The 25,457-nt window shown below is 46.3% G+C and overlaps 1 protein-coding gene across 1 annotated transcript in view; it reads right to left on the bottom strand.

Annotated features, from left to right (window-relative positions):
* Zfat (zinc finger and AT-hook domain containing) overlaps positions 1-25,457 on the bottom strand; it is a 154,345-nt gene that overhangs the window by 39,569 nt on the left and 89,319 nt on the right. The window contains exon 11 of the mRNA XM_051202514.1: positions 16,449-16,537. Coding sequence (XP_051058471.1) covers positions 16,449-16,537 — 89 coding nt within the window. The remainder of the gene's footprint in view (positions 1-16,448; positions 16,538-25,457) is intronic.

Below are 25,457 nucleotides of genomic sequence, written 5' to 3'. Positions count from 1 at the left end.
TAATAAAAAAATGGGTAAAACATACTGTCAGAACACAGTTACTACAAGGGGGCCAGGGAGGTCATTTTCCTGACAGAGATGCTACGTGTTCAGTACTGCTCTCCATAACTACTGCCAGGCTGAGATGGCAGTGTTGAGATCCAGAACTTTCTATGCTCTTGTTTCACCCCAAGTTCCGACAGCAAATGATTATCGCAGAAACTGGGGTGTCCTCCCTGGACTCCAGGGCTCCCAGACACACTTCTCTTTCAGAGTCTTGCTCCATGAACTCAAAGATCGTCCCCTTATATCTTCCAACTGCCTCACCAAAATGACTCCGTTCCGTGGCTTTCACTACGACTCTCCCCAGGAGAGCAGGCACTCTAAGGAGCCAAGGTCCTTGTGGCAATTTCCAGTGTACCGACAGGACCTGACAGCACCTAGGAAAGCGCCCAAGGAAAGCAGGGTGGCATGGCGCCTGTCCCTCAGGCCAACTTCTGCACTCTGACCTGGGGCCAGACTCCAAACCTCAGGCACCGCCCCCTGGGCAGCTGATGCACAGATCAATAAAGGCTACTGCTTGCAAATGAATGTGAGTGACTTCACACTCTGCTGCTGCTGCTGCTGCGTCAGCTCCTCGACTCTGACAACCTTCCCACTACACTGAGCTATTCATGTTACAGTTGACTCTGGATTTCAAATCACAGCACCCATGTGATGTCATTTGACCGTGGTATTCCTAACACCTGGCGTGTTAGGGGCACAGTCAGCCATTTCTTCCCCTCCCCTCCCTTCCCCTCTCCTTTCCTTCCCCTCCCCTCCCCTCCCCGCCTTGCTGACCTGACCCTGCACAGCCCCTGCCTGGCCTGCCTGTTAACCACCAGCTTGCTCCCACCAACTCCACACTGCAGATCAGGCAGGACCAACACAGCTACAAGAGTGAAGGCCAGCATTAGCTACATTTTCCTATATTTCCAATACACAAGAATGGATCAAACACATGCCTTTTCAAGGGACTCTCCCTTGAAAATATGATGAGGATGAAAAACAACACATTTTCAGATGTTTAACTCCCTGTTTGCTGAAAAGCCACCCCTTGTCACTGGCTACATTCCCTCCCTGGGTCTTGGCTCTAACCAGGGCCTGACTCACCGAAGCTAGGAGCAAGGCAATTGCAGATCACCTCACTTCCAAGGCACTGCCACAGGCTTCATCCAGTTTTAATCTCGCAGTTCTCACTACTGTGAGGAGGATAAACTTAGGGCCCAAGGCTACGCATGAAATGAGAATGAACCCAGCAATGCTCCATAAGAGAAGGTGTGTGGGATCCCGGCCATTTGTGATTCTGAGCTTTTTAAGCGACTCTATCATCCCGTAGATCTGGAGACTGGGGATGTAGCTTATCTGGCAGAGTGCTTGCCTATCATACACAGACCCCGGGTTCCAAACATAGCACCACACAAACGGGTGTGATGCCCAGTACTCGGATGGTAGATGCACGACAATTAACAGTTCGAAGTCTTCCTCATCTACATAACAAGTTTGAGGCCAGCCAGGCCTAGGTGAGACCCTGTGTAAATAGTAACAATAAAAGACGTGTAGTGTACTTAGCATCCCCTACAAAAGTGCCGCCCGGGTGTCAAAAGCAGAAAAAAAGGTAAACCCAGTGCTTCCCAGAACTTACATCTCAGCATCAAAAGAAGCGACCATGGTTATTTACCAGACATCATTAAACCTTCGAAAACGGAGCATGAAGGTTGAGACCTGAAGGAGATGAGACCAGTGTAGCCATGCGGAACGGAGAGGGGAGGGGAGGAATGAAGCACACTGCAGCAGGGGTCTGCCTAGAGCAGAGGAGGCGGGGCTAAGGGGCTGGCAGCTGGTTGGTACTTGCAGCCACGGGAGGACCCATGTGTTCCCTATGATAAAAGTGGAGTTGACTCTGCCAACCACACCCCGGTACGCATTCAGAAGAGACAGCTCCCAGAGTTTCAGAAGACAGACGAGAAAAGAGCAACAAGTCAGGAGCAGCGAGACGTGGAACAACGTGAGCAGCACAAAGTACGTAAGAATGAAAATGCCACCCGTTCGTTACAACGCAGCCAGAGTTTTGCATGGTAGATATTTCGTTACTGTTGCTTTGTTCTGTCCTAGCCATTCTGAAAGTTGGGAGTCTAGAAGACAAGTTTACCAAACCTGGGGTGAAAAGTTTTTCTAATTCTAACATCCACAGTTGGGACTCGGCTCTCTACCCAGGATCAACCATGGCAGGAACAAAACCAATCCCAGGGTAAAGAGCCAAAGAGCAAGAGGCAGATCTTCATAGCAATTAATAAGCACAGAGCTAGTTCAGTTTTCAAATAAGGCCAGAGACAAATTAAACAGTTTAAAAGAATAAATATTTTAAAGCCACGGGTACCACGAGTTCAAAGCCAGCTTACCTTGAAGCAATTAACTCATCACAATAGTAACAGTAAATCAATCCACACTAATTGCATTTGGTGCAAGAGCTTAGAAGAATCTTTAAGTGTTTGCTGGTTATCGATTTGATTCTGTTATTATTTTTCTTTTGGTAATCACTTCTGATGTCAAAATGCAATATTTACAGAGAATATACTGCACACTCATAGATGGATTAGGACTTTAATTGAGCATAAAACTATCCAGTTTCCTTTTCTTTTTTTTCCTCCCACAGATGTTTTAAACAATCTCAAGTACAGCAGAACTGAAGATGGCACAGATTGTCTTCAGCACAGGCTCTGTATCTAACAAAGGGTCCATGTGCCACCCAGGTCCACCCCTCCCTTCTTCCTCCCATACTCACAGGAAATTGAGAAATGAGCACAGTACCAGAGCCCTTACTGTCCTTCCAATTCAGAACAGAAAAGCAAAACAGAAACTACCACAACATCCCACAATAGTGCCCCTGAGTTCTGTGGTTTCCACCATACTTGAGAAGTGTTCTGGACGCTAACCAGCATTCTGCACCACGGCTGTGCTTGAGTTTTGATAACTAAACATACACTTGTGAGTATATGTCATCAAGGAAGCAAGTGGGAAAAGGATAAAGGAATAAAAAGTCGCTGACCTGTGAATGTAGAGACTAACAGATGGAGTCATTATGTCACAAAGGCATCCATCAAAAATAAAACCCTAACACCGTCTCTTGAAAACTGCCACCCTCATACCTCATACCCCTTCACTCAATTCTGGGCCTTAGTCTTCTGATCTATAAAATGGAGACCCTAACCCTCGCCTAGAAGGGTCACCAGAGCAAAGTAAATTATGCACACAAAACACTTTCCAAAGTTGTCTGGCATTGTGAGGTCACTGGGAGTACTAGTAACCGGACCCGCTAACAAATGTTTGTCTTCCACTCTACTTACTCAAGATCATCTTTCAATATCACTCCCTTTCCTACAGCAGTTAGAAGGAAAGCAGGAATGGATCATTTATACAGCAACCTCCTCGGCTGACTTCTTCCTCAATAGCGTCTCTCTTCAGTTTTGCTTATCTGCTCTCGTGTGCTTTGTGTGATCATGCATACCTCACTGCAGTTCCCTGTGACCCCATTACAACGACCTTTGGCACTTAATTTCGCTATCAGAATGCAGCAAGAGAGTAAGATACAGATGAACAGAGACTGTGTCTGCTAAAGGGAGTTGGCTCCACATCTTGGACCTACGCGGTAACCGTAGATGCAGGATGAATGCCTGACATTTCTGCCTTTGTTTCTGTCTGCCTCCTTTACCTTGGATGAAGACAAGTACGTTATTATCCTTAAACTTTCTTCTTGAGTCACCTTAGATTCCTAAACAAGAGGAACTTCATAGGACAGACCCTTTCCCAGATAAAGGCAAATGTCCATTGAGGGGAGGTCACACCACAATGGAACACGACAAATAATGAACAGAGATACTGACATTGGGGGTCAAGCTCAAGAGAAGCAAAGCAGCTCAGCCAGTAGACCCTGTCTCCCCAAATCCTCAGAGGCAAAGGGCTCTGAGTTCCGTCCCCCCCCCCCCTTATATTCCTTTCTCTGCCCAGCCATGGTCTCCTGTCTCCACCTCCCTCGTGCTGGGATTAAAGGCGTGTCATCCCAGGTGATGAGATCACCTTTTTGTGAGCTATTTCTTGTAGACTGGATCAATTTTGTGTAGTCAGTGTGGCCTTGAATAACAGAGATCCATCCACTTCTTAATCCTGAATCCTGGAGTTAAAGGTGTGTGCCACCACTGCCTGGTTTCCATGGCTAAATAGTATGGCTGTTTTGCTATCATGATCTCCAGTGGCTTTAATAAGCCATAAACAGTATATCACGACACCCTCTCCTGCGAGGCGCCATGTCCTCTCAAGCAATGAGGACATCTTTGACCACCTTACGGAGCACATCCAGGACCACATCTTGACCAGGATTGCTTGATTGTGCAAATCATGTATGCTCTGATTCTTCTCACACACGAACCCACAACACACACCCGCACACCACCGATGGACTTGTGGAGGCTGAAAGCTCTTATCTGTTCCTCTTCAGAGCCCTGCTCCAATTCCCTTTGACTTGTGGTTATCGATCAATAGAGAACCTTCTTGATGCAGGTTTCTAACAATGTGGGTTTTAGGCAATAGGCTAATATACTCTCAGCTGAAATAAAACTTTTTAAAAAATGCTGTTGGAATGATTGCTGTACTGGTCTTCTGAGTTCCCACAACTCCTGGGAAATAGATTTTCTGTGATACTATCATTGGCTATCATTTTGGGCGCACATTTGGCCCTACAGAGGTCTACAAAACTGGCGAGAGAGAGGCCACGACTTCAGCCTAGAAGCCAGTGCACGGGCACAGGCCTGACAGAGAAGCGTCTGGTACCCAGGTCATCTCACATACTTTGCATCAAAAGATCCAATAAAAACCGGACTCTTTAGTTGTTCCTACGCAGTCTCTGGAAATTCTGATCGTTGGGTTATGGTATGATATGCTCCACGTGGAAGAGGTAGGGAAAGTCTGTAAGTGGCGGTGAGGGTAGAGCTGAAGGTCTCCCCTACCTCCTAGCAGCTTGGGGACAATGCTGTGGCTATGCAGACTTTCAACTGCAATGAAGCAATAGACTCGTGGCACTGACTGTCAAGGGTGCCACCATATTTAACACATGCCAAATGTAATTTGACAGTGTGTTGTCAAGATGATGGGTCAATTCCCAACTTCAGCTATTTCTAAGAGCTTTCTGGCCACAAAAAGGGAAGGACCAATGGCCAAGAAAGTCACACTGTGTCAGAAACAAAGGCAGCTAAATAAAGACGGGTCAGCACTTAGGCACTCTGAACAGTTTCCAAAAGGCACTGATTTCAGACTGAAGTTTTCTTTGCAAGCTTGCACAACTCATACACCACTGCCTCCCCCACCCCCACTTATTCTCCAGGGACCAGGAGACTCTTGGGTGTCCTTGCAGCTCTACGGAGGCTGGAGCTAATGTGCAAGGTCTCTCCAGTGCTGAGCCCTTGAGACACGTGTCAGTGTGATGAAGAGGAAGAGCACTCGTGGGCAGCAGTGATGAGGGGAGAATGGTGGGGAAATTCAGAGCATGACAACCCTTGTCAGGAAGCAAAATGGGAAAGCAGGGGCAGCAGGAACAGGAGGGGCTGATGGGAAGGGCGGGGCCATATGCTCACAAGAACGCCACACTGAAGACACAACTAGTAAAAGGTTCTCTCTGCCAAGCGGTACATTAAATCATATTTGTGTTAGAGGACACCGTTACGGAAGTTGTCCCATCAGTGGAAATGTGACTATAACTCTAAGGACACAAGAAGCCTCCCTCAGACACCAAGAACGATGAGTAATGGAACCACGATAGGAGGAAGTATGCACAGTCACAAGGGAAAAGCCAGAGAAAAGATGGAGACAGAAGTATGAGGACCACGTGGCAAGTCCTTGTCACTTAGATTCTTATTAGTGTCAATGTGTACAGAGGTAGCCAAGGACCCGCTTCTATTCCTAAGCAACAGGTAACCGAGAAAGGTCAAGGGACTTGTCCAAGACCACCCAGGCAGTGCCAGGCCTGGACTCTAACACAGTGTAACAGCACATGAGGGCAGGTCTTGCTGGAAGACACGGGACATTCATCCAGCTGGTGCTTCGCCATGGGTGCTTGTGAGGGGACATGACTCAGGGTCCTCCCTGTGGGTAACTCTGTGTAGACAAACCTCCACCCTCTGGGTGACCTTGCATCTAACTGTCACTTGTGGCTGCTGCCTCAATTGCCTTCCTTTTTCCTGACTTCCGGGAGAAATTCCTGTGTGTCTGGCATGGGTGGCAGAGGGCCCACCACAAAGATGCAGGGCAGCCACTCTGTGAAGACCTGTCAGGCTGACAGCCTCAGGCTTAGAGATCCCGAAGCCTAGTGATGTCCAGGACCATTGGTGCTCAAGAGCGTACAGGAAGCTAAGTCCTGACTGTGCTCCCAGAACATCTCAAGACCTAGAGAGCCTGGACACAGCTGGACTACACATTATAACAACTGCCTTCTGGGCTGAAGGGCCCTGAGATCAACTGCAGGTTTACAGACTCACCGAGAGGCCCCAGAAAATTCCACATAAAACTGGTTACAGAAAAGCAGCACAGAGAAATGTCAGTCACGGTAAGAAATGCAGGAGGCAAAGTCCAGGGAAAACCGGGTACAAACATCTAAGAGCTTTCTTTCAGTAGAGTCACAGGTAACATGATCTCAGAGATTCAGTGACCACACATTTCGGGATGGGCACTAATGACATAGGCACCGTCTTCCTAACATGTATCCAAACTCCAGGAAGGCAGACATGTCTCCAATATAAACCTGTTTCATCGTATCTTCTGCACAATGCTCCACATTCAAAGTATTTTCTTTTCTGACACCAACTAGTATTTATCCCAGACTCTATCATTTATTAAAGCATAATATTTGACTCTATTAAATATTCTGGCACATGTAGAGAAAAGCAAGACAATGTAACCTCAAAATTGGGGGGGGCTGATATAAAGATGTGGGTGTCATTAGAATGAACTGTGAAAACAAGTGTAAGCATGTTAAAGGCTCTGAGAAGAAGAAAGAGAGAGCTTTTAGGGACAGATAAAAAATTAAGCCAATTTGAGAACCAAATGTAAATGCTAGAAGTGTTAAAATAACAAACCCTTTGTTTGATGACCTTACTAAGGGCAAATGTGAAATGAAGAGAAGGGACGATGAGCTTGGAGAAAGGCCAAGAGAAATAACTGAAATAGGAAGATACAGAAGAAGACAGAGAGAGGAAGGAGGTTAGGGTTATTTGAGTGATGGGATGTACCCTGTGAAGAGGAAGGCATGGGCGTTACCACCCTAAGAAGAAGATGGAGAACCAGTGAGCCAAGTGAACATTTACGTGGATAACAACTGAGAACCGTCCAACTGATGGCAGACACCACCCAAGGACCCCAGGATTCAGCCAACCTCAGGTCAGGTACTCACAGGGTTCCTCAACTCAGCGGTGTTAATGCCAGGCAAACAAAAAGTCACAAGTCAGCCTCAAGAAAAAGACCCAATGTAGGCATGCCAAACCAGTGATGGACAGAAAGCTGAGGAGAGAAGAGGACACAGGGAAAAAAAGCAACTTGTTATGATGCTTCCCCAGACACTGACGGCTGAAATACTCGTCCATGCTGCTGTTGCTGTTGGGTTCTGTGACAGAGACTCAGTCTACAGCTCAGCTCGGACATGGATCAGGCTGGCCTTCAGCTCACGGTGCTCCCGTGTTTTCAAATATGTGTTTGGAAGTTCACCAAAACATTGCTGATTAAAACGAAAGCACCATGTTTAAGAGTTAACAACTTGAGTAAAAAATAATGTTAATGATAACAAAAGTATAAGCGGGTCATTATAGATGTGTAGTATTTTGTGGATTTTATTATGTTCACAAGAGTATATCATTTGAAACCACATATAGTTTTAGAAAAACAACTTCCCCAGCAAACACTTACACACACATCTAGTTAAAAGGTACATGAGTCCTAAATGGGGGACAGTCTCTTCCCAAGGTCATCAAAACCAAAGACGTCTGAGAAACTGTCAAGTTTCAACAGAGCTATAAATATATGATATTTAGGATAATGTTGTGCACTACTGAGATCCTAAAGCAGGAAAGAGACATCAAATAAAAATGAAAGAAATGAAAATTGAGGTTCAGTTAATAACGTGTCAGTGCTGAGTTGTCAGTAGTAACAGACATACCCTATCCATGCTGGCTGTTACCAATCAGAGATGCTGGGTATAGGACACCCAGAAACCTTGTGCATTACTCCATAACTTTTCTATAATGGTTCCAAGTTTCAAAAAGAAAATCAATAGAGGAAAATACTTGATTCACCACCCACCCACCCACCACACACACACACACACACACACACACACACACAAAGGATTGATATGGCAGATAGAAATGAACACAGAGATGCTGATCTTAATATTCAACATGTTAACAGTTGCATTAAATGTAAATAACTGGGCACTTTAACTGAAACATAGAGATTGTCCAACTGGTTACACACAGGCTCACATAGCTAGCTTGCACACAGGCAGATGCACACAGAAACAAAGTGTAGGAGGTCTATATATAAGAATGCATTTCAAATAGAATCTGGCTTTTACTCAAAGCCCCAAACCCATTGTAGTGGCTTCAGAGTGCTGCAAGTTTCTGCATCAGAACCGTGTGGGCAAGCGTCTCAGTGAACATCAATGGCTGGGCTCTGGCTCACTGAGAACACCCTTGGGCTAGATTCACGCTCTGCACATTTCCAAGATCCAATAACGATTATGAAGTTGACTATAGGGAAGCCAGATTGGCATGGAAAGGGGCAATAAGCCTTGAAGAAAGCTCCTGGTATCCCCATGGAGAAAGCTGGTGCCATTCCCAGCCACCCATGTAAGTACGGCCAGAGTGGACAGCTGTGCAGAGTCATTCTGCCCTATTTCTGCACAGCAGCCTTTGAAATAATTACATCATTGCTGAAAGACTTCAAAGAGGGAGACGGTATCTCAAATAAGCAAAGGAGCCCCACAAAGGCCCACTAACTGGCAAGTAGTGGCACCAATTAGGTTAGGTGTGGCCGAGGAACAATTTGCACAACAGAGAAGAGAGCATCAGTGTCGGAAATGAATGAAAAGGAGAACACTTACGAGAATATTAGAGTGTGTGCTTTATAACGAGAAACGAGAAAAAAGAATATGGGCATGATCAAGTTGGTTCACAACCCTTGCCTTGGTACTTTTGAGAAACCACGGTCATTTTCAAGAGAAATGGGGGGAGAGGGCTGGAGAGATAGATGGCTCAGCCATTAAAGGCTCACAACCAAAAATATAAGAGATATGGGAGGAGACTTAGAGTCGGCATCCTTTTATCACCCACCAGGTACCATCTACCAGACCCACTGATCATAAAATTGTACTGCTTTTAATATCGCCAACACCGGGAGACCAACATCACCGTCAGCATTAAAATGTAGTAAGATTTACATAAAGAAGTTAAATGGCACAAGTTACAAATGGCATAGCTAAGAGCTAACTCAACTTTGCCTGGTTCTAAGCCTTGCAGTTTCTAGGATAACCTCATTGTTCTCAAACACCAAAGGTAGTTCACCAGCACTCATATAAGATAGCACCAAAGACTAGAAACATACTCATCTTCTGCTTTGCCTTTAGCTTCTAAGACCTCTTCTCCTCCTCCTTCTCCTCCTTCTCCTTGCATTATGGTTTTTACTTATATATATCAAGGAGGAGATCCTTTCGATTTACATGATTCAAAACTCAGGCACAGGTTGGGAAAATGACTCGTTGAGAAAAAAAGCTCCCCATGCAGGTGTGAGGTCCAGAGCTCACATCCTCAGAACCCAGGTTCTGCAAAAGCCAGGTAGGCATGGTCGATGATCTGTAATCGAAGTGCACAGGAGGCAGAGACAAGGAATTCCTAAGGCAAGCTAGGCAGCCAAAGTGGCAAATTTTGGTTTCAGCAAGAGCTCCTGCTTCAATATATAAGGTAGACAGTATTTAAAGAAGACTCTCTATGGATGATTACTGTATGCATGCATATCACACATATATAAAACCTGCACACATGTGCCCCACAGATGCAAACATGCATATGTGTGTGCTTACCATACATCTCCCATGTACTCTATGTATTTTCACCCACCCCAATAGATGAAGTGCCTGGGCTAATTTTGCATGTGCTAATTTTGCATGTATTTTTACAGAAGCTTAAAAGTAAACATAAGAAATATAGGTTTATCATTTTTAATCTTCCTTTTGCAATTTCTCATAAATATCTTTCTATAGAAAGCTACAGGTTATTTTGATGTTTGCTGATTATTTTTACTTAACCCTTACCCTACACGTGGACAGATTATGTGTTTCTGTTAAGTAATCCGACAGTTACAGTTTATGTACTGTAAGGATCTATGAAGTAGATGAATGTCACAGTTGAACATTTCACATCATCTGTCACACATTTGTAGTTGTAACAGACTCTGCTATACTCATCTCCTTGGGGGCACACACCACTTTCACACCCATCAAGAATACAAGAGCAGGGTTATTCCCTCATGGCCTGCAATGGAGTGTGTGCTTGAACCCTGGTGTTTACTGTTGTAAGTGAAAAATGGTCTCAGCGTGGTGTTGCTGTTGCCCCCCCCCATCGATGAAGTTGCACATTTAATCATGCATCCAAGTTATTCCCGTGTTTGTGCTCAATTCTTTGTACATACATGCCTATGAGAATAGTCTTCATAAAAATAAGGGATAAATACAAAATATTGTATGAAAATAATTCTAGATGCTCAGCATTTTCCTTGAATTTTAAAGTTATCTTAAAATTCCATTCTGAGGCTTTGATACCTGAAAGCATGCTAAAAGAAATTTGGGGGGGCTGGAGAGATGGCTCAGCAGTTACGAGCACTGGCTGCTTTTCCAGAGGACCCAGACCACTTCCTGAACAAAACACCAGTAGCACAGACACTGAGATCAAACATTAATAAATGGGACCTCCTGAAATTGTCAAGAAGACAAAACAGCAGCCCACAGAATGGGAAAGATATTCACTAACCCCACATCTGACAGAGGGCTGATTTCCAAAATATGCAAAGAACTCAAGGAGCTAGTTACCAAAACACCAAGTAATCCAATTTAAAAGTGGGGTACAGAACTAAGTAGAGGGTTCTCAATAGAGGAATATAAAATGGCTCAAAGACACTTAAGAAAGTGCTCAACATCTTTAGCTATCAAGGAAATGCAAATCAAAACAACTCTGAGATACCATCTTACTCCTGTCAGAATGACTAAAATCAAAAACACCTTAGCTTATGCTGGAGAGGATGTGAAGAAAGGGGAACACTCCTCCACTGCTGGTAGGAGTACAAACTTGTACAGACACTTTGGAAATCAATATGGCGGTTCCTCAGGAAAATGAGAATCAGTCTACCACAAGCAATTCTACTCTTAGATGCATACCCAAAAGATGCGCATTCACACAACAAGGACATCTGTTCAATTATGTCCATAGCAGCATTATTTGTAATAGCTAGAACCTGAAAAATGCCCCTCAACTGAAGAATGGATGGAGAAAATGTGGTTTATTTACACAATGAAGTACTACTCAGCAGGAAAAAAAAAAAAAAAAAATGGAATCTTGAAATTCACAGGCAAATGGATGGAACCAGAAGCCATCCTGAGTGATGTAACCCAGTCACAAAAAGACAAACACGGTATGTACTCACTCATGTATGGACTTTAGACATAGAACAAAGGATCACCAGCCTACAATCCACACTGCCAGAAAAGCTAGGAAACAAGGAGGACCCTAAGAGAGACATACATGGTCCCCTGGAAAAGGGGGAATGGACAAGATCTCCTGAGCAAACTGGGAGCATGGGGTGGGAGTTAGGAGAAAGAGAAGGGGAGGAGAGGAGAGTATGAGGGAACAGGAAGGCTGACTCGGAGAAAGTATAGAGGAGAGCAAAAAAAAAAAAAAAAAAAAAAAGAGGTACCATAATAGAGGGAGCCATTAAAGGGTTAATAAAAATCTGGCACTAGGGAAATGTCCAGAGACCTACAAGGATGGCCCCAACTAAGAATCTAAGCAATAGTGCAGAGTCTACCTTAAATGCCCTTCCTAGATAATGAGATTGATGACTACTTTATATGCCATCCTAGAGACTTCATCTAATGACTGATGGAAGCAAAAGCAGACACCCACAGCTGAACACTGAGCCAAACTCCTGGAATCCAGTTGCAGAGAGGGAGGAGTGATGAGCAAAGGGGTCAAGACCAGGCTGGAGAAACCCACAGAAACTGCTGACCTGAACAAGGGGGAGTTCATGCACTCCAGTCTGATAGCTGGGAAACCAGCATAGGACTGACCCAGATCCCCTGAATGTGGGTGTCAGTTACCAGGACTGGGCAGTCTATATGAATGGACTTTGGGAGCCCATCCCACATAGAGGGAAACTCTCTCAGCCTAGACACATGGAGGAGGGCCTAGGCCCTGCTCCAAATGATACGTCAGGCTTTGAAGATCCCCATGGAAGGCCTCACCCTCCCTGGGGAGCAGGAAGGGGAGGGGATGGGGGGTTGGTGGGGGTACAGGGGAGAGGGGGTGAGGGAACCGGGGTTCACATGAAAAACAAGCTTGTTTCAAATTTAAATTTAAAAAGTTTATCATTAAAAAATGGTTTATTCAAGCTACAATAACAACCTGCCTGGAAACACACTCACTAGTCTAACAGTGCCATGAATGTCATGGAACTAACCACCTCTTACTGGCTGTATTTAAGCCAGGAACTGTGCAGCTAGAAATGAAGAGCAGTCCGTTATTTAAACCCTCCGGTTCCGGGGCTGCCCCTCACATCCAGGGTTCTTCTCTAGCCCTCACCCCTCAAAGGCCACAGTATTGACTGTTGTAGGGTGCAGAGGAAGCCCTGAGTGGGTGTGTATTGTCAACATGAGCACAACTGTGTAAAAGACCCCAGCGCCTCAGGTCCATGGGAATAGCAAAGCCTTCCCCAGGTCAGACTCCTCCGAGAAATGCCTTCTCCTGGCTCATATGTGGATGCTGTCGTGGCGTGTGCAAAAAACAGGTATTGCAACTTCCTCTTCTTAGATGTTTACACCCTGAGATTGCTCTCCTACAGAGACCCCCACCCACCCCCCTACACAGATTAGGTAAACCTGCCTCCCTGATTGGTTCAGCTGTATAGAATAACCCATCTCCTCGATTCACATTTAGAAAATAAACACACTATGTTTCTGGACTGCTGGTGTGTACGGGTGCCTGTTGTTAATTTCTTCCCTGTTGCCCAGGTTAGGTCAATCCCTAATCCCTGTAAGGTTGAGGCAGACTGTGTCCTCAGGAATGCATTTGATTGGATCTACTGTCTGTGACTTCTCAGTGGTGTAAGGAGCTTGGCTCTGAACCTTACCACCCAGTAGATTTTAGGACAGGAAATGCTTCCTGCATGAAGATGTCCACTGTGCACTTATTCGTAAGAGCCCAGACTGGGAGCAACCAAGGACTCACTTGTGAGGGACAAGATCAAATGAAGAATGGCTTCAAACCTTCTACAACAGTCACAGGGGGGTTGTAAGTCTGTTTTCAGGAAGTGTGAAATGACTGGAGACACTGAAGGCAGAGACAATGCTTCACAGTGCATGAAAGGCCTTCAGGGGCCAGGCCTCCAGCCAGGGGTCCTCTAGCCTGCATGCAGCTCTGACTCAGAAGCGGTGCGTTTTTAGTAAGCCACCAAGCCACTCAGCTATGTCAGGCAACCCAACAAAGCTTTATCAGTGGTAAAGCTGATGCAGTGAATTTCCATTAAAAAAAAAAAATCCCATTTACTGTTGGACTGCAAGCTCATCTTTTAAAAATAAGCATCAAAAGCATCCTAGAGTCTATGAAGAAAGGAATTTATAAGCGTTTTCAAATCTTATTTGGTGAACACTAAATAAATAGAAAAACATGCGATTTTTAAAAAAACAGTCCAGGAATCTGCTTTATTTCAGTGTTTCCTGTCACAAGCCATATACTGTAAATTATTAAATCTATCTCAGGAACGGAAAAGTGTTTTCATTTTGCAAACCAACTGCACAAATTCAGTAGTGTCTGCCTGAGGAGCCCAGGCCAAACCGGATGTTTAGCAGCATTGGCAGGTGAAGTGTCTTGATACTGTGCATTTCCACCTTCCATAGAAAAGCGCCTCCAAATGCAGATGGGGAAGGCAAAAATGTGGGGGCAGAAGATCTGCAGAACACCCCCCCCCAAGACACCTATGTCCTAATCTCTGGAACTGTTTAAAAAGGATTAAGGCTGCAGGATTAGGCAGGGATTGATTCAAATGTAAGAGTGCTTTCCTAGAATATATGAGGTCTGAGTTCATCCCTGTCACTAAGAAAATGCTGTAACAATCAAAATCTAAGGGACAGGAATTAAGACAAAGGTTACTAATCACCTGACCATAGGCCAAGGACTTTACTTGGGTTATATGAGTGTCATCACAAGGGCCTTTAAATATGTTATTATTTGCAACAAGGTGCCTTGCATCCCAAGCTGGTCTTGAACTTGCTACATAATCAAAGTTCACCTTGAATTCGGAACCTCTTGTGTCCAACTTCCAAGTGTTGGGATCACAAACGTGTGTCACCAGTCCAGATTTACATGGTAGAGACTGAAATAGAGTGTGCTGGGCAAGCACTTTATCACCCTACCCACACCCCAGTACGCTCGAGCTCGTGTGTGTGTGTGTGTGTGTGTGTGTGTGTGTGTGTGTGTGTGTGTCTCATGTTCTGAGAAAGTGTTTCTCACTGAACCCAGAGCTCTCTGACTCAGTGAGCCTGGCCAGGCATCAAGATCCAGTGATCTGCCTGTCCATCTCCCCAGCACCAGGGTTACAGACATGTACAACTGTACCCAGCTTTTCACGTAAGTGTTGGGGAATAAATTCAGGTCATCATGCTTGTTCAAATAACTTTATCAATAGCCATCTCTCCAACATCACCCCCTCGCCCTCCCCCAAATGATGTTTAAAGGCCAAAGGGGAAAGACAGAGCAGATGTGAAGGGACATGCCATGTTGCTGGCCTGGAAATAGAGGAAGGACTCCAAGCCAGGGACCGCAAGGGAGAAAGACAGGGCATGGGCTCGAACACTGGCCTTGCCAACATTCTCTTTCGATCTTGGTGAAGGCCACACCAGACCTCTGAGTATATGGATGCTGCTTCAACCCAACTTCGTGGTGATCCATTTTAGTGAGAGGAAACCAACACGGGTAAGAGGGGAGAAGACACGAGAGTAATTGTTTCTGTCTGGTGTGGAACGATTTCACGCTGCTTTACGCGCTAACTGAGAAACCTCACTTGGACAACCTGGCATAGGGAAGTTACACGGTGAAGTTCCCAGGCTGGCTATGGTGCGCCTCGCCCTCTGTGGGCTTCAGCTGTATTTGATAAAGAGGACCCAGGATGGACTGGGAGCCTGAAGGAACCAGCCGTGGCTCAGGGACCACCTCAGTGCAGCAACAGCAGACGCCGTGCATCAGACGCCAAGGAGATGAGAAGAAATAAGTGGTAACCACCCGTGTTAGGATATGAATCCCACATTCATCCCCCAGGCACCTAAAGCACAGCCCCGTCTTAGAAAGCAAGGATTTAGTTCAGGGCTGAAGGCTGCTTACGGTGTTACTGGTTAGGATCAAGTGAACACTACGGGTGGTCCAAGCCCACTGAGACTGGAGCAGCCAGAAGAAGAACTGCCCCATGGGGCCGAATTTCCCTCGTGCAAAGACGGACACTGGTTGCTACGGTATGCTGCTCTCTGGCATGGTAAAGGCATTACTGAAAGTTTTGTCTTCCGATGAAACGCGTTTGTGTACCATGAGACATGAAGTGAAGCCCTCCCCCATTTTGATTATATACATATATATGGTATAAAATCGAAGAGCCTGGCTAAGTACACACTGCCACACACATTAAAGAGACATCACTTCCAAATATTAGGAAAACACAGACTCCATTCTCCAACCTCTGCCGCATGCTAGGCACTGCGGAGACTAACCGTGAGAGCTCCCCCACTCCTATGAAAAGCTGCAGTCCAGCCGCCCTCATCCAAGGTCTGAAGGATGGACACACGTCCCCAAACCTGTACTTTTCCTCCTAGGTCACCCCGGGTTTGAGAGGCAAACGCAAGCCTTGTCTCCTGCCTGCGATCTCTCGTGCACTGACGCTTGAACTGCTCTCTAAACCACAGAGGAATTAACACTACACTTCTGGAAAGAGGGAGCACAAAGTAAACACACAAACACACACACACACACACACACACACACACACACGAGACAGGGCAGCGAAAGGGGGGTCGGGAAGCAAAGCGGAAGTGGTGCGTGTGTCCGGCCAGCGCCCCCTCTGCCCCGCCCCGTGCCCCTTACCTTGAAGGACGCATGCTGCTCCATGTGTCGCAGCAGCTGTGGCTTCTGCGCTGCCGTGTACTCACACACCGTGCACTTGAACTGCTTCCCTGGAAAGAAGTGGAGGACAAGGTGAGCCATGCCGGCCTGGCAGCTCCTGCACGCTGCACGCAGAGGGGCCAGTACACAGAGGTGACCCGTGACTCTTGTGGGGAGACCAAGAATACAGCATGGTCAGCTGTCAGCAGGAAGGAGAGCGGCCAACTTCACCTGGGGAGCTCCGACTGCTAACACCTCTCCAGGAGGAGAAAAGGGCACCTAGAGAGAAGGACACTGGGAAAAATAAAAATAAGAAAATAAAAAAAGCAGAGGTGTTCAAGAGAGACGGAGAGAGAGAGAGAGAAACCGATCGGCCGAACGGCCCACACCATGGTCAGGGGCATGATGAAAACAGCAGCATCTTCCTTCTGGAACCAGAAGTGTACGGTCTACAGGAAGTTAGGAGCTGACCTGGAGAAGAGGGAGGCACTGAGCGTCCAGGGCGAGATCTCAATGAAGATGAGATCGTGAGCATCAGAGGAGTCTGCAGAAAGATGCTCTTCTACATGGAGAAGACGGCTGTGCGCCATGCCGCTGGGAGAGCCAACCGCTCGCCCTCAGACAGGACAGTCAGCTTCAGAGATCAATGTTTTAGCAACATGTAAATATTCAACAATCAGGTGAACGGTTGTACGTGTCAAAACAAAGAAACGGTTGAAGGCGAGTCTTTACTGCTGGAGACACCGTGCACTTTAGACAGAGGCGCTGGAGGCCTCTAGCTGGAGCAGATTTGAAAGCTTTCACCCGAAGGGCTAGATGGCTCAATACTGGAAGGTGCCTTGCGAGTTTCCAAAAGACGAAAGCAACCGATACGCCTACGCACCAATGAGCAACAGAGATCATCCCTGGCTCAGCAACACGTAAGGTGCAGCAGTGGCGCCCACAGCTTGGAGGGAACCAGCAGCCCTCCACTTGGATTTAAGGTCCACTCAACATAAGGAAATTATGTCAGCTACCCACTAGAGACAGGGTGCTACTACCGCCACTCTAGCAAGGCGGCACCATTCTTGACGACATGGTAAAGCTTTATTTGTATGCCCACAGATACAGTTTAGCTCTTGTTACTCATCAAGACACCACAGAAGTCAGCATGTAGAGAATAAGCAATTGTGGGGTGTTCAACCCCAGCTGACACGCCCACCGCACAATTCTTACACCTAAGGTTCAGGGAGCATTGAGGGAGAGAGGCTGGACCAGGAGAGAGGGGCTGTGAGAATGGGTCTCCTTTTAGAAATGACAGAGAAGTTTACCCATGATACCTCAACAATATGGCTGCCTAAACAAGACCTGAATGAATGCAATCCCTCCAGACATGCTAACACTGAAAATGGAAATCTAATGAGACCACAGACGCAGACAAAAACAAAAATAAAAATAAATCAATTAAAAAAAAAAAAAAACTACACGCAACTAAGAGAGGGAGAGTTAGCCTTTCCCAGGGATATCTAATTGGTCATTCAATACCAAGCAGCCATCCCTGAAATTGTTGTGTGCATATAGGTAACACTTAAACAAAATGAACAAGTTGTACTTATATATTTAGGGGTGTGTGTGTGTGTGTGTGTGTGTGCATAAACAACAAAGAAAACGACACCATGATTTGAAGAGAAAGTGGGGATAGGGACGCTACATAGGAATGACTAGAGGGAGGAAGAGGAGAAAAATCATGTAACTATATTTTAATTTAAAAGATAAAAATATTATAAAAAGAAAGTTGAAAGAAAGAGATGGAATTACCTCCTGGCACCCTAGGTTCTGAACCATACAAGGAAAGTGGGTGGCTCCAGAGTGCCGTCCCATCTCTATCCGGGCAACCCAGGCAGGCAATAGATGCAGCCCAGTCCAAGGAGCATGAGAGAGTACTTAACACGATCTTTTGTTGCCTAATTAAAATAATTAAATTCAGATTTACAGCTAGTCATAAAAAAGCAATTTTCAGACTTATCAGGCCATTTCCAGCAAGAGATCCCTCAGAATTAAAAGGAAAGCAGACAGTAGCCTCATCTTCTTCGGGGTAAAACGATCCCACAGGGCTGGCATAGCTGGATGTGGATACAAAACACACAGTGCCCAGGAAAAGAAAATAAACGCAGAGCAGAACCGAGGTTCATTTTTAAAACCATCCTCTTCTCCCTCTAGTTCTGTTTACTGAACCCCTAGGCATCTCTTAGCCACACAGTACTGGGTGTGTATGCTTCCACTGGACACTCAAACCAGGGGTGCAGAAAGTATCATCAGTGTATGGATGGCAAAGCAGTCACAAACCTACGAAGCAAGAAAGCCCTGCTGTGGACCCTGGTACATTCTGTCTCCACGCAGAGAATCACTTCACCTAAGGAGGATTGAAAGAACTGATATCAGCCGCGGTGCTCAGTACCTGTCACGCGTGAATGTAGTCTACTTCACAGAGTTGGCCACCTAAGAAAAAAGTGGCAGGGGATGTGACCACGTCACCCTGTGTGGTCCTGGGATATTCTTCCCTGCTGATCAGAGGCCCCAACGGAAAGCATGAGACACCAACTCCTGTCACCAGGAATAGCAAGCACCTAAAAGTAAGCCCCAGAGAGACGAGACCAGCACATGCAGGGGACCCAGTGGGAAACTCTTCTGCACGGGGCCACCAGGTTACGTGGTGGCAATCCTGCTGTCCTCTTGCTGTTCACTGCCCTTAAATTCTCTACGGTCATCCAAAGCCTAAGTTCTAAGGAAGGCTGTCTACACAGACTAAGGACAGAGTGGAGAGAAACGTAACACTTATGAGGACGTTCAAGCAGATGCGGAATCAAATAGTTTGTAAAAGACAGTTGGCTCCAGTCTTCCACAGGCTCTTGGCCTCCCCATCCACAGCAAAGGCTCAGAGCCTGCAATGCCGCAGGCCCTTAGATCTCACTGCTCGCCCTCCCTCCTTCTCTCTCTCTCTCTCCCTCTCTCCCTCTCTCTCTCCATTCAGCTGCTACCCTCTGCTCTCTGCACTCCGTGAACCCAGAGCCGTGGGGCTTGCTCATCCCAGCTGTTGGTGCGTCTCCAGCTCATCTGCATTCCGCTGGCACAGTCCTCCAAAACCTACATTCAAGTGCCGCCTCTCACGGGTCCCTCCATGGCCATCCTACATTGAGTAATGGTCCCCATACCCCACCCTACTGATTCAGTTTCAGTACCAGGAAGCTTGCAGTGTTTTTATGTAGAAACTGGATCATTTCATGCTTACATTTTTACTTTCATACCCATGTTTCCTAAGTATCTGAGATGATTCAAGATCTCTGTTGTAATGCAACTTGTGTTTATTGATTTTTGCCATGTTTACCATCTGTCTCACTCACTAGACTTTCTGCCTCCTGACAGTGTACTTTTCTGCTTGTTGTCATTGGGGTTGTCTGATGAAAGACTTATTTTAATGAATGGCCGAAGCAGTTAACTAGTACATCTCTGTCTATCTGCAAGCTCCTTCCAGGCTGCGGGTGCTCTGGAGCCAGAACGGTAAGCCTTTCCTTCAACATCCTAGGTGCGGAGAACTAAGGGCCTACTGAAGATGAGCGGTTAGAGGAGCACTCGCTGGGTCTGCTCAGACCCCGCTCTCCCTCTCCATAGTCAAGCCCTAAGTATCACTAGAGTTGGGACATAGCCTGTGTACCATGTCCTTGACTGCGGTGACCTCTTCTGTTTCTTCATCTAATCAGAACTCCTGGTTCATCCTTTGAATAATGGGTGGGTGACTACTGATGGCTTCTGTCCTGTTAGACACAGCCTGGGAGCCAGACACTGCCTAAATCCAAGTGTTGCCAGACAGTGGGAGACATGGAACCCAGTGATTCCCCAGCTCCACCCTTGCTCGGGTCACAACTGGGGACAATCACTTGACCTAGCTATGGTGATGGACAGGTTTACAGTAGGGGAAGATGATCCAGGGCCACCCATCGCCCTGTCCCAGCTTAATTAAAAAGGTCAGGAGTCCTCAAGGAGTCGCTGTCCATGGTCTGCCTCTTATAGAAAAGACAGCAGGTATACAGGGGGTTATGGGATCATCCTGAAACACAGAAACACATGGTTGTCCACAAGGGAGGGGAACTCCGGGCCAGCCCTAAGTCCTGCACTTACAGACATACAGGGACACCCCAATAAACAACTGTTCTTTGTTCTCCCGCACGCCCACACCAGCTTCATCAGTTTCTCTGGGGCTCGTTACAGCCGCCCAGTTACTTTAAATAGAGTTTTATATATAAAAATAATAATAATAATAATAATAATACAATGGCCAAAGAACCTTAAGACATTACATTTGGAGTCTGACATTTGGACTCAGTCTGAACACAAACCAACAGCTACGGAAGATTCCTTCTGATTGAAAGCAACTCGTTTGCAATGTCTATTAAGTAAAAATCACTGCCAAATCAAACTTCACGTGGACTTTAGACTTGAAGGAATACTGAACTTCTTAGAGAAGGAATTTCCATAAATCCAAAATGTTATTAGCAGGAATATCTACAGGCATGACTGTTTATCCAGTCTTACTGAAAAAGGTGGTTTTTGCATAAGTAAATCTGTAGCAGTTTTTGGAAAAGGTACTTCATACTTTTTTCAGAAAAGTTAGGATGCCATTTTCCCACAGTGATATCCTCTATGGCACCATGCGCTAAGGTCACGATGCCCAAAAGACAGTGGATATGGCTATCCCTTGGTGATGTGGGTACTGGTACCCACTCTTGCTTGGCACAGTTAAGGGGTGTTATGATTCTCAAAACCCTGGCACATAGAGGTGCGGTATGAGGCCCACATACTTGGTATAAGCTCATTACCCAAGGGCAGCAGGCCAACAATGTCCCATACCCACCACAAAGGCAGACTAGTTCCCAATACCTGAAACACATGAGTATAAACACATGAGTTTATACTGCGAGAAAAAAGAGTCTACAGGTATGGGCAAGTAATGTGTCTGGAGCTAGAGCTCATCTCGCATTATGCAGAGGGTGAAATAGAAGCTGAAGAAAGAGGCTTGAGGATCAGAGTCAGAAAACAGATGTGCGGAAGCAGGGGCAGAATGAAGGACACTACACTGCTGGCTCTCAAGACAAAGGGGTTCCTAAGTCAAAGGCAGAAACAGATCTCTACCCACCCCCCTCCAGAGGTTGACGAAGGAGTAGAGCTGTGCTGATGCCAGGTTCACAGACTCCAGAGCCATGAAGTCAGAGGTCTACCCTTGATCTAGGCCACAAAGTCATTGGCAATTTGTTACAGCAGCAGAGAAAATAATCCACACAGATGTGCTAAAGAGAAAGAGGTATCAGCTCCAGACTGCATAGCAGCAAGTATTGGTGACCTTTTCTGCGAATGCGTTTCTATTCAACCCAAGACAAAGGGTAAAGACACACACACACACCAAATACACACACACACCAAATACACACACACACCACACACACGTGCACAGACAGAGGCAGGCAGACACACACACACACACACCAAATACACACACAGGTGCACACACACACACACCAAATACACACACATGTGCACACACACACACCAAATACACACACACGTGCACTGACAGAGGCAGACAGACACACACACACACACACACACCAAATACACACACACATGCACAGACAGAGGCAGGAAGACACACACACACACACACACCAAATACACACACACGTGCACAGACAGAGGCAGGCAGACACACACACACACACACACACACACACACACACACACAGAGTCTAGTGAATTAAGGAATTTAAACTAGGGTTATCTACAGGAGCATGGGTGGGTGGTTACTTACTTACGTGAATCTGGGCAATTATGGACAGTCACACCACAGAAGGTGGCCCTGAAATGACTAACCATTTAAACATCTTCAGGGAGGGGTAGGGCCTAATGCACTTCATAAAACTCGCATGCCCATAAAACGCGGGTGTCAGTAGGCCCAGTCTTGTGGGAGCTCCCTGCAGCAGTCATGAGTAATGCTTCAGACACCAGTAGCGAGGTCACAGAGCTCTACACTGCCTCACCTGCCCTGCCTGATAGTTGGCCAGCCACACATGGGGCGCCACCTACAGCAAGGACAGCACCCTGCAGGGAGCATCACAGGCACTTTGCAGCGCAGCTCATGGCTTGAGCATCTGCAGCAATTTGTGCAATGGCAAACGAGAACAGAAATAGCTTCAGCAACAAAAATACGGTGTAAGACGTCTCTGCGCTGTAGAAGCAGAACTTGAAGCAATGCAGACTTAAAAGTCTGCTGAAGACTCTCTGTAATTAGTGCATCGGTTTTCATGCAAGGAGGGACAGATCAGCAGGGGGCAACCAAATAAAGGGACAAGAGAGAGCAGGCCACTAGGACTCTACTGAAGTGCCAGGCACTGCGCCAGGCATCAATCTGCACAAAAACTCTACCTCCCGTAAAGAGGCCTCAGTCTGCGCATCGGGCTAACTGTCAGGTAAGCTCACTGGCACACGTTGTGCAACAGCCGCATTTATTTCTCACGGATCTTGAGCTTCAGTCAAGTCTGACAAAAAGAGCTTCGCGTGGACCGAGCGCACATACAAAATGATATGTGGTCCTTGGCCTCAGCCGACCTTTGCCCCCACCCATTGAGGCACCAGCCCGCAAAGACACAAGGGCCTTTGGTATCTGTCATCTGCCCTATTCCCCCCTTTTGCTCTCAGCCTTCCTTCCCATTCAAAGGACCCTACTGATGCAGGCTTCTTCCTGGGTGCTGCCCTCTTGTGTGCTCTTCTCTGATAGGGTAGTTCTGAGAGGCTGGAGTCGTGGATGTACTTTACCCCATTGTGATTTTATGCTTTTGCTTTCCCTTAGAAGACAGAAAAGGAAGGAAAAGAGCAGGCAAAAAAAAAAAAAAAATACAAAAATAAATAAAAATATTGGCATCGCATGGAATACTCCAACCATGAGCTCCTATCATGAAGTGAAAAGTTACTTTCTGAACTCAGCTGGTGCCCAAATCCAACCTGACTCGTCTAATTATTATACAAGGGATTGAGGCCTGAAAAACGCCTCTTAATAAATCTTACCAGGAAAGTTCTTCCTGAGTGGAAAAGGCACGGCTGTAGAACAGGAAGCAAAGACTCCAAGGGATTGCCACAGAGTCTCAAAGAGTCACGTGCTTCACCATAAAATGGTTCTCATTTGATTACGGAACAGGAAAGCATCAAGGGATCCAACCTTCCTCACCAGCCTTAGGTACACAGAATTAAGTGAGAACCCCCAGACGCCATCAAGTCTACTGTTTGTGTGTGTGTGTGTGTGTGTGTGTGTGTGTGTGTGTGTGTGTGTGGTCCCAGAGTTACCCCCTAAATTCCTGTATCCCATTGACTGATCAGGCCACCAACAGATCAATTTCTGACTTTACACACAATGGCAGGCAGACTTTTGTAAGAAAAACCTTCGCCCAGATCGGCCTATCCTTTCTAAGTCACAGTAATAAGCCCCTATGGGAAAGAGAGATGCAATAAACAGGGATACATCACTTTAAATAAGCCAATAAACATGAAAAATGAGGTGCACAAGCAGGCAGAAGGAAGGGTGGTGGCTCACTACCTTTTTACCTCACTAAAACATGCCCAACAAGGTTCATTAATAGTGAGTTCTGCAACCGTGCTTTAAATACCAGTTCACAAGCACTTGATTTAACACAATTACCTGAGACGAGGAAATGACTGGCGGTTTTGGGCAGGGCTATGGACCGCCCTCTCCATGCAAGGTACTTTGCCTCTTGTTTTTCACTCATTTGCACCACAAAAAAAAAAGAAAAATTATTAAGCACAGATACAAAACAAATGTCCCAAGTCTCTGCTTGCTGAGCAAACTACCCAGAGCAGTGGTTCTCAACCTTCCAAATGCTGTGACCCTTTAATATACTTCCTCATGTTGCAGTGATTCCAACCATAAAATTACTTTGTTGTTGCTCTACAACTGTAACTTTGCTACTGTTATAAATTGTCACAAAAAAAAAAAATATATCTGATACACAACCCCAAAGGGGTCATGACCCACGGGTTGAGAACCACTGACCTAGAGGAAGAAATAGAAAAAAAAACCATGAACAAGGGAATTCCATAGGACCAAGGAGAAACAGTACAAGCGTGCAGAGAGGGCATGAAGTTGCCGCCAGGAGAGCTCCTCCAGTAGCAGAGATGACAAAAAACTCAACAGTGCGACTCAGAAAGACATCGAAGGAGAGAAGCAAACCAGTTTGGACAGCTTGCTGAGACTTCAGATGCATGGCACCCAGGAAAGACCCACTCAGAAAGGCTCTTCAGGGAAGACCAAATTCCCTGTTACGGGAGGGAGCATTCCAGTATGGGGAGGGCAGTCCAGGAGACGGGCCTATGTGTCTGGGAGACAAGAGTCAGGGAGGGCGAGAAGAGAGAAGAGCAGAGAGAAGATGGGCGAGCTACGCGGGCCCCACGGGCCCCACAAAGAACTTCAGCTTTGACTCGGAATGCACACACCTACATCGGAAGGCCAGGATCTGTTTCCATAGGGTTACCGGCTACCGGATGGAAAACATACCCCAGGTAAAAGGGCCGGCGTGGATGAGCAGCGAAGAAGAGGCCCTGGAAAAGGGAATGGCAAGGACAATTCTTTTCCCCTGGGCTCATGCTGACAACTAGACGAAGTACATTCTTTCATCAGTTCTGAGATACATAATTTTCACATCTTACCTGTGAAATTGAAATGCGTCTAAAAGCAAGAATGATTTACAACAGCTTTTAGCAGTCATGACAGTCCACGCTGTGAACACGGCCCTGCTGCTCATGTCATCGTTTTCAGTTCTGTAACATGCATTTTTGATATGTGCATGCAGTTTGATTAGCATTACAAAGTGCCTTGAAATACTCTGATTGATGGGGGTGGGAACGCAGTTCAATAGCAGAAGGCTCGTTCATTCCCCAGCACCGCCAAAAACC

Source organism: Phodopus roborovskii, unplaced genomic scaffold, assembly GCF_943737965.1.
Source record: "Phodopus roborovskii unplaced genomic scaffold, PHOROB, whole genome shotgun sequence".
NCBI lineage: Eukaryota > Metazoa > Chordata > Mammalia > Rodentia > Cricetidae > Phodopus > Phodopus roborovskii.
The sequence above is the reverse complement of the archived record's forward strand: the minus strand, read 5'-3'. Positions and strand labels throughout refer to the sequence as shown.